This window comes from Haliaeetus albicilla, chromosome 1 (genome assembly GCF_947461875.1).
Source record: "Haliaeetus albicilla chromosome 1, bHalAlb1.1, whole genome shotgun sequence".
In the NCBI taxonomy this organism is placed as follows: domain Eukaryota; kingdom Metazoa; phylum Chordata; class Aves; order Accipitriformes; family Accipitridae; genus Haliaeetus; species Haliaeetus albicilla.
This window is the reverse complement of record NC_091483.1, coordinates 35,421,343-35,431,801: the sequence shown is the minus strand read 5'-3', so window position 1 is coordinate 35,431,801 and position 10,459 is coordinate 35,421,343. Positions and strand designations below refer to the sequence as shown.

Sequence of the window (10,459 nt, the reverse complement as noted above, 5' to 3'; positions counted from 1 at the left end):
GGGGCGCCGCGGAAGCCTCTCAGCAGCGAGCAAGGCGAAATGGCGGCGGCGGCGCGGGGATTCGGTGGGGTTTGGTGCTGGGTGTGGCAGCGCGGCGGCGGCTGGTGTCCCGCCCCCGCCCCCCGCAGGCAGCGGGCCGTCTCCTGTAACGCGAGAGGCGGGGCGGTGCTGGCGGGGAAGAGCGGGTACGGTGCCGGGACGGCGCGAGTAGAGTGGCCGGTGGAGGTGGTTCTCCGCCGGGGCATCCAGCCCTCAGGGCGTAGCCGCAGGGTGGGGGCTGGGCCCGGTCTCGGGCACGAGGGCAACAGCTGCGGGAGCTGGGCGGCAGCGGCGTGGTGAGAGCAGCAGGGCCCGCTCTGAATGTCATCTTCTGAGCGGTGTGAGGTTGCTGATGGTTGGCAGCACCTTCTCAGCACGCGTTTATCTCGCACCCCTCCCCCAGGCCCCCAAAACAGTATTTGTATTAGCAGTAGGGCTGTGTCCGTTTGACAAGTTTGGCTGTGGTAAGAGCCAGACACAACGCAAGCAAGTTACAAAGAGTTAGCATTCACGTGTTCGCAGTATAAACAGCAAGGGCTGCACCGATTTTCATAAGTAGTTTTTGAAGGCTTATTCTGGTCCAGAGGAAGCTTTTTTTCCCAGTGGAGAATTGTGAGACTTTGACAGTGTGCCTGGAACGGAGCATTTTATTCCTGCCGCAACTGTAAGTTATGGCCTGTACAAGGCTTTATGTTTTCTGGTGAGATGCTGGTTTCTCTGTACAGCTGATCACCCAAGTGAAGTTGTGCAGACACCGGCAGAAGTATGCTGCTGATTCTTCAGAGACACGAATAAACAAACCTTGAAGAAACATGGTGAGAAACTTAAGGTTTCTCATGGCTGTTGTTAGTAGGACTGGAGGACTGACTGATAACATGTATCTTTTTGCCTGAGTGTAAGCCAACACACTGATTAAGAGAAGCCTGATGTAATTTTTAATGGCATGATGTGATGGGGATGCATTTCTGAAGAGTGCAGGAAACGCTGAAATAAATTTGTCTCCAAAATTAAAAAAACAACCAAGCAAAAACCACCAACTTTTTTTCCTAAACCCGGAGGTATTTTATGAGTAGCTGAAAATACCAAAGAAAATACATTTCAGTAAAAGAAAATGTATTAGCTCCTTTAAACATCTGAACCTTAATCATTTATGATAATATTCTTAAATCAGCGATACAAGTGGCATCTGCATCACTATTTTGGTGTCTGTAGGGATGCCCTCAGCTGTTGGAGGGCAGAGAGAGAACTATAATCTTGGCAGTGTATTATGTTCAACTTTGGACAGAGCACTGTACTTGATATAGTTGTTTGATGTTTTTCAATAGCTCGCTTATCTCCTATAGCTATCAGGGTGCTTACACTGCTGAAGTATTCTGCCGTAGAAATGTGATTTCATCACTGAAGTATTATTTGTGCCACTTCATTTGTACAAGGCCAGATAATTACTTACAGAAACTGTCAACCAATTCATACTGTAAAGGTGACCTTTTTCTCTTGTCCATATAAAGGTTATGGATGTGAGAATTGCAATTACTTTTTAGATGATATGGAGAAGCTTTATTCTGTGGATTATGTTCAGAGAGCAGTAGCTCTCTAGATGAAATTATGATTTCTCTATTACCAGATTACTAATGTTTATGCTAATATGCTACTAACACTGCTCTGGAGAGCCACCCTTCCCAGCATGCAAGTGACTAGCTGACAAAGAATACATAATTTATTATGCCACCTGTCTGTTGGAGATTTATCAAACTACCTGAAAAGTAATTGATATTTATGATGATTTTGTGATTTTCGTGAGGTACCAAATTAGGGTTCATCCAGCATGCATCTTTGCCTCATTAATTTTTCTAAGATTTCTCATGTGAAGAAAAAAGTTTCAGACCATTACATTTCTTTTTTATGGCAGTCTTTTCTATGTATAATGAAGACACTTTGCCATACAGTCCCCTCCATATATATTGTCAGTTAGTCTCAGTTCTCCAGTATTGCAGCACAACTTTTGCCATTATACTGTAGATGTATTTACAACATCATTTACATTTTTTTTATAATTACAATTTAATTTTTCTTAGAATAAATGAAAAGTTCTTAATTCTTGTATTTTTAGATGTTTATAGAGTTTACTGTCATATATATTTAAATTGTATTTCCCTTCTCCTCTTTCCTTTTCAGTCTTGCTCCCTGGGTACCAGTTGTGGGTCTGGAAATTCATGCACAGATCAGTTCCAACTCAAAACTTTTCTCTGGTTCACAAGTCCAGTTTGCAGCACCTCCTAACTCTTTGGTATCTTTCTTTGATGCTTCTTTACCAGGAACTTTACCAGTAAGTTATGCTTCAACTTGATTTATATCAAGATTAATGTCAGACAACTTTGAGTATGTTTCTAATATTTTGTTCTTCCCAAGATTTGACTACAGAACTACTTCTACATATTTTTCTATTTTCTGGTTGTTTGATAACATGAGATGCCTAGTACTGTTTCTTTTCAGTTTACTCACTCCCTACTTATCACTGCTGATAGTCGATATCCTCTGCGAAGGAAGAAAATAAGGAGTGTCTCTTCAACATACTGAATGAATTGCGGTATTTCTCTGAGGCCAGAGAGGGTGTATTTGGTTAGTATGCCACACAGGAAATTCCTTAAATATGAGAGATACTTAAAATCCTATGAGAGAAGAACATCTTAGATTTCCGACTGGCCATTTGATGTTACTTTGCCATATGTTTGTTTATGTAGCTGCCATTTGTCATTTGGAGTGTCTCACTATGGAGGTACTTTGCTTCCTAAGTAGCAAGTCTCTGATTTAGGAAAGTGTCAACCATTCCTACTTCCAGAGCAAAACAATTATTTAAAAAAAAAAGTAATCAGTGTGAGACATTGTGGACTAATAAGAATAGCTAGCTAGCACTTAGCAATGAGATTTTGTTAGTGACATATAAATTTTTTTGAAGTCACAGCTTAATTATACCTTTGTGATGGCTATGACAGTACTACTGTAGAATTCTCTGGGAATCTAACAAGTTTAATATAAAAATAATAATTTAAAAAGTGTAACAGAAGCTCTTACTATGCAGTGAAAATATTGAATAGACTTAGCATTGCTTCATGCAGCAAGCATGCAGGGACTATTATGGGGTCAAATTATTTAATGCAAAAGTATTTCACTGAGTATATTTATTAAGGTGGAGGTTTGAATTCCAGTTGCAGATATATTTTTTTAATCTATTGGAAGCTTTTCATCACCATAATACAGCCTTAAATAATATTCTGAAATTGAGAATTAACTTATGGCTGCATTTCTAGGGTCTCAATATATGCTGTGTGATCCTTAAAAAGATACATGAGTTGATATATTCATTCTGTATTTGCAAAGGTATTGAAACCTAAGGAAGTGAAGTTTAGATGCTGATAAAATTTGGAATTCACTCTGCTCTCAGTGGCAATTCAGGGCTGAGTTTCAGATCTAACTATATGGAAATTTTGAAAACTTTCCAGAGAGAATGGGAATCTTATGCAATTGTTTGGTTTTAGAAGAATCTAGTTAGACTTAAACATGGAAAATTAGTTCCTTTCATTTAGGGGCAGGGCTAGGTTATGGAGTTAATAGTAACAAAATTTAAAAGGGTTCAAGATTTTGGTTTTAGACCTTTTACTTAACATTCTGTTAATGCACAGAAATCCTCATAAACCATCTAATGCTTATCTTCAGTCAAGTAGAAAAACTGTTTTTGAATGAACAAAAATGAGTATTTACGAAGAGTTTCATTTTTATATATGTTACTATTTATCTGGGAGGGTTTTTTTTTTTATTTTTCCTCTGTTGAAGTGCTTTACAAACGAGGCTTGGTATGACTTTTGTGAGAAAACCCCAGTACATGTGGGCTTTGGCAGAGAATATAACCGCACCTGAGAAGCAAAAAGCAGGATGGTTAAGTTAATTTAAAAGTAGTGATGCTGTGTTAGCTTCTACCAGCTGTATTTATCTATACAAAGAGAAGAAACATTTTTCTCACTGGAGTAACTGGTGAAAATAGAGTTGAAAGTGAATGTTACAAAATACATGTTCTTGCATGTTAGACTATGATACAAAATCCAGTCAGTAGTCGTGGCTTTATTTTCCCATTGTACTTGCTGCGCAGGAATTGGTGTCAGAGGCCAATGTTTGTTCTGGGATCAAACAGTTGGGCTTATTTTCTTGAAGTAACTATATGTGTTTGTATACGGCAATAGTATCTAAAGTAGAACTGGATTTTGGTGGATTTTGAAAGACGGAAGGTAGTTTTTGAAAATTTCCAAGTATTTGTAAAAAAAAAAAAACAAACCACAACATTTTGTCAAATGTTAAGATTGTAACCTAATAAGATTCTTTAGAAGGTAAATATTTGGCCTTTCCTTTTGACTCTGTTTTTTTGAGAAGTGAAAAAAATAGGAGCAAAGTTTTAATACATTAGTTGGGCTGTCTGTAGCAGAGAATAACTGCTCTTATAAACTGAGAACTATAGGGGTAGTTTTCAGTATCCCAGGGATTTAAATTTACTGTGGGACCATGAGATGGTTATGATAGACAACCATGCTAGTATTTGCTGCTTCACAACGGGACCAGAAAGAATGGTGCTAAAGGGAGCTTTTCTAGTTGCTATACATTTCTGGGTCACTAATGAGTGTGAGCATGAGCCTTTGCTATGGTCTGCACAGGAGAGGGGAAACTAGAAGAATGTGTTTAGCCCTCCTCCATGTCTCCTCTTTATACTTTCTTCCTGTACTGTAATACAGCTTATTTTATGCTTCTGCTGCAAGAAGGCCTTAGGAGGACTATCACAGTGTTAGTGTCATGGCCATTTCACTATGTTGCTCTTAATGTGCCTCTGAGAGACAGCTATGGGCAAGAATAGCTATGCAGGTGCACTCTTGTTTGGCATGAGAAAAAATAATGTGGCAAAGCTTTGATTAGAAAAGTAGATTTAGAAGCAGTGAGACTGGACGGCACATCCCATGCTACTCTGCACACTTTTTGTGCCCTGTGGTGGTGGAGCCCTTCACCAGTAGACCAGATAGCATCTTATACAAATTACTGTAAGGATCTCCTTTCTTTGGGACTACATATGACTACATTACATTTCATATAATGAAATGTGCAAAGGCCTGGGGGTTTTTTATCTGGGGAATGGACTTTGCAGTGATCTTAGCTTGGTGTCTTTAGAGGACCTGTTACAAAGAAAGTTTTGTGCTACATGTGGTGGCATATAGTGCATCATACCTGCAGATTGATCTAGAATTCTTCTGAGGATCCATAAAGGTGGTTGCACTCCCAGTCTGATTTATCCTCTTTGAAAATTCTGAGAATCTTTATAAAGGTTTATAAAGATAAGACTGGGCTCACAAAGAGAATCCATGATTATCTATTCTCATGATGGAGGTGGCTGACTAAAGGTTAATTATAGCTCAGGTACAGAAATAAGATGGTAGATGTAGTAGCTAAAGGCTGAAAGCTTTTTGTCTGTGCTTACAGTCTTTCTTGCTAATCACATGAAAAGATGCACATTTTACATTTGTCTCCTACATGACTAAAGTGAAAGCCTGATCCTATTTCTTTGTAGGCAAGTGTACTAAGAAATAATCTAGGATTTACATAACCAAGGTTTAAACTAATAAGATTTGAATGAATGTTAGCCCTGGAGTCTTAAGTATTTTGAAATTTTTGACACCTTCTCATGCATTTGCATTTCATTCTCTTCACAGGGTGAACAGCATCTGTTTTATCTTTTTTTTAAGATAGAGTTTTTGGAAACGCTTGGTAATGATCAAGCACTCTTTCTAATGAGGAAAGGTAAATACCTTCTGACCTCAAGAAACAGAGTAAGATTGGTGTTGAACACTGCTGTAGAATGTCATGAGATGCATGATTTTATCTGAATATACATTTTTTTTCCTGTTCCACTGGACATCCTCGAGGGCTTGACAACTCACTCATTGCTATCCTGTACTGAGATTTTCATATCCTCTTGTTTTAAACTCCTTTAGTGTTCCTGCTGTAAATAGTGTTAGAAGGATGCATTTGGGTCCTATTGTATCTTCTCTTACCCATATAATGACAGTTGGGCAACCAGATACACATTTTCATGGAAGAAGGCAGGGCTAGAACAGTTATTAGCCCTTGATCCTTCTGGTATTGCACCACTGGCAACTTAAACTCCAAACTCTGACTTCTCCAAAGCTCAGGAATGTCACTACAATGCTGCACAGTAACGGAGAGCACGTGTATCATGCTGTTGCCTTCCCCAGCCTGCTGTTGAGATGGCTGCCCAGGGATGCAACAGGGTTAATACTCACTTTGGAGATGTGGAGGGTGCTTTAGTTCCCCTTCGTATATTGACACTGCATCCATCCTTGACAGTGACAGATACCCACTGTTTTTCCAGATGCCTTGGGTGATAGATTATCAGACTTTATGATGAATTTTAGATATTAATATACAAAATTTACCTGATGCTTTCAAAAGTACTGAGAGGTTTGTGTGAGATTTTGGTGGATCTGTCTGCCAGCTATACATATTGGAACAGAAACAGCATTTGAGACCAGGATTTATGCTATACAGCATGAAACTAGGTTTTTTGATATCCTGTGCCTGTTAAATCTGGTGATTGCAACAGCTGCTTTACCAACTTGTGCTTTCAGTTTTGTTTTGACATTCCTGCTGGCATGCATATGAATTTACTCCCTTCTTGTACTACTTTGCTTTGAAAAAAACCTGCTGCTTAGCTTGACTTTTGATAACTACATTTTTAATTGCATGCACCTTTCTTGGGGAACTGGACAATCTTCTGGTCTTTGTATGCATGTTGGTTTAGCTTCCGTTATATAAATTTTCTTCTTTTCTTTGAAACGACATGATGCCTAGATTGTTGTATCCCTGAGCTCTCCTCTAAAAATAAATTAGTGGCCATACCTGAAGGAAAAAGTGAGTTCATGCTTGTTTTAAACCATTTACTTAGGTCTAGGTTCACTTTAACTGCTTGTTACTTCTTTCAGTAAAACTGTAATAATTGTACTTAGGGGAAAAAAGGAGATATTTTCTTAGAAATTGATGGCATCTTTCTGTTGCAGTCCTTTCTTTCCTGATAATATTTGGGTTTTCTACATGCATTGTATAGTCAGTGGTTAACATTCTTTTGTTGCTCACGCAGTCCCAGCTTGCTGGATTTACAGTCCCAGTAAGCCTCTAAAAAGAAAATCCCACATAATTTAGAAAAAAACTAGGGGAACGAAATAGGCTTTCAAACCATTGCTCCCTGAGAATGTCTTTGCAGTTCATAGACCCTTAAATTTCTGAGTGCATGATGGATTAAAGCCTGCCTACATAATTTCAAGCTGTAATCAGTTCAACACTGTTGTACTGGTTAGGAGAGGTATTTGAAAGATGAGGGAGGCCTGCTTCAGCTGACTTTTAGGGCTGGGTTATGGTGGGGGTTGTTCCTCATTCTGTTTCTTTCTCTTTCCTAGGACCATTCACAGCCCCGGGGTTACCCGTGGAGCTAATCTCCTTCAGTGGGATCTGAGAAGTGTTACACTTCCTCAGTTACTGCTGTTGCTTAGCTTAGCTTTATTTTGTACTTACCTGTAAATGCCATTTTTCGGGAGACGCCTCTGCTTTTGTGCTTTGAAGTATTTGGTGACGTTTGTTGCTCTTCTCTTAAGCTTTGAAGGAGTCCCCTGTAAGGTTTTCTCTTGCTTTTTGCTATGTCTGGTTTATTTGTGAGAAGTTCTGACACTCATTCTGGGTGTTTTAATCTTTTTGTCAAGGCTAACAATTCCTGTAGGGCTTTGTCTCCTTAACACCTCAGTAACTGTGCTACCTACTGAGCTCTCTTTCTTTTTGTTGTTCTTGTTGGCTTTCCTGTTCATCCTTAACAGATCCCTCTGGCTGATGTAAACTTGCCAGTTAGAACGGCATTGAGTTGATAAAACATCTTGCTATCACCTGTTTCAGTAGATCCTTCAATGCATCACTGATGTTATCTATGTATTTTCCTCTTATCTCTTTTTGTGTCGGGTTTTTTTTTTTGTTGTTGTTTTTTGTTTTGTTTTTTTTTTTTTTATTGCTTTACCTTTTGCTTTATCCAGATATTTTTCTAGTTCTTAGCAGGGAGCAGGAGTTTGTAGTATCTTGATTCCTTTCTTACACACAGTTCTGTTACTGCAGTTATTGTGCCATGTTTGATACTTTTGGACAGCATGACCATTACCTGACGACTAGACAGATCAGTGTCCCCTCTTTCTGAATTCAGTCTGAAATTGCTGCTGAAACACACGTTAGCTTTTTGCAGTAGTTTTTCTTAGTGCGCTGGGAATTTCTTTAAGTTCGAACTGTGAGTGAGTTTTCTGGGGGCAAATTTCTATTACTTCTCTTACCAGGCACTATATGTGCTCTGGCATTCTTAAGTGTTTAATTTTCTCTCAGTATGTAGACAAATAGTCTGGTTCCAGGTGACTCCCTTTAAGGAAATCCAAGGTAGTGTATATTGTATATATGTTTATGAAAGCAGTGCTCTCTTAAGCAAAAGTTTCTGTAACAATCATGGTTCTACCAATTTGTTAGCATTTTAACTTTGCAAACTGACATCTTGCTGCTTCATTCTTAACAATTTTTTCTTTGAAGAGTTTTTTCATTGAAAGGTATTTAGGAAACATTGTCCAACAGTAATGACAGATAATTGTAGGCTGGGTCTTTGTTCTCTTCATGGTTAGCTGTCTCCTGTAATGTTGTGTAACCATCAGGTTTATGTATTTTGTTTGAAACCTATCTCGGTGCAATTAGGCTGTAATTGGTTCCTGGGGTAAAATTAATTTCTTTGTGTTCTCTCTGATTATCAGCCACCTTGCCACCTTAAATATATTATGACCATGTATTTGATTTTGAGAGGATTATGTAAGCTTCTGCAACTTGCATTTATTAGTTACACATGCAGATTTTGCCACTGCAACCATTGTTTTCTATACAGAAATGCTAGTTTTGCAGTTTCACTGCCAACTTCAGCCAAATTTGCCTCAAAAAATTTCAGGTTTGTAGAGGTTTTTGCGAATATATTAGCAAGCAAATGAAGAGGAAATTAGCAGTTGAGTCTCTTCTCTCTTCTCCCCACTGCTCTCAGCTTTATTTGGTTGGGCTGCTGCTATTCAGATATTTGTGACGCTTTATACTCAATTTGGGATGTTTGATGAAATGGGGAGAAGATGGGGGAATCATGAAGGAGAGAGTGTTACTGAGGTAACACTTAGGTAAAACAAACTAGGGCAATTATTTATAGGAAATTAGTCTTAGTTGGTTCTGCTGTTCCAGAACAACTTTGTTATGAACAAAGAATTTTACTTTGCTTTCCTAATAGCTTTTTGCAAGATTTGTTGCATTATGTCGCCTATTGTTTTCCTGAATTAGTATATTCTTGTCTCTATGTGTGATAGACCACTTCTGGTTTACTCTCAATTTGTATGTTTTGCTTTCTTAAGACATCTGGGTCAGCCTGGAGGGAAAGATGGCTAGCTCTTTGGAGAGCAAATAAGCGTTTTTCAGGAGACGGCAAATGGAGGAAAAAGGGATGAGGGAGTTGGAGCAAAGGGCTGGGAATTTTTAGTGTGTGTTTAGTGTGGGCTTTCAGACATGCAAAGATTGCAAGAAGGAGCAGCGAGCAGATAGCCAAGACTTAGAAATGACAGAAAATGACAGTCAATGTGTATCAAAGGTCAGAATTTGTTACAACTCAGAAAACCACAGAGCTGGCCCTCCCCAAGCCTACAAGCAAAGGACCATCTGCAAGGATAAACAGGGCAGGGGTTGCTTTATAAACTCTGTTCTGTCCTAAGTGTTCTGAATTTTCTCTATTTTACAAGTTAAACAGTCTAGGTTATAGTGAAGAAGGCAGATGTTACTCATGTTTAAAAGCCTTTTTTAGCCTTTTTTGTGGAGCTCAGGGTAGGAAAAAAGGTCTGAGAAGGTCCACCTCAAAGCTCTGGTTGATTTTGGATTTTACCACATTCTGTCATTTAGGGTTTAGCCATTGCTCAGTCCCCTACCTCCAGAAGCAGTGAAGTGTTTTCCTTGGATCTTCCTGTATTTAACTTGTCCTGGATCAGATAGCATTATCAATGGTTTAAATTTCAACTGGCGTTAAGAGAGGGACCATCCTTATAACAGGTCAGGAAAAGATGTGGCAGATGCAGAACACTGCTGTCAACAGGGAGGGCATGGATATTAGAGGGATACTGGACTTCTTGGTGGGAACACCATAGAAGCACAGTGTTTGATTGTGGATATCATGAACCATATTATCACCATTGTTTTGTCTTCCCTGTGGGTTCTCCTGCGTGGAACCGGTTCTGCATGGTAGAAGTTCATTTGGTTTTAGCTGCTGCTGCTGGGA

The 10,459-nt window shown here is 39.1% G+C and overlaps 1 protein-coding gene across 2 annotated transcripts in view; it reads left to right on the top strand.

The window, feature by feature from the left end:
• Nucleotides 1–6: 6 nt before the first annotated feature.
• The window catches only part of GATB (glutamyl-tRNA amidotransferase subunit B), a 43,610-nt gene continuing 33,157 nt past the window's right edge, over nt 7–10,459 (top strand). Inside the window, exons 1-2 of one of the 2 annotated variants that reach the window (XM_069785220.1) lie at nt 7–185; nt 2,215–2,365. In XM_069785220.1, coding sequence (XP_069641321.1) covers nt 40–185; nt 2,215–2,365 — 297 coding nt within the window. In that variant the 5' untranslated portion in view covers nt 7–39. The remainder of the gene's footprint in view (nt 186–2,214; nt 2,366–10,459) is intronic. The other variant, XM_069785211.1, reaches the window with a different exon arrangement.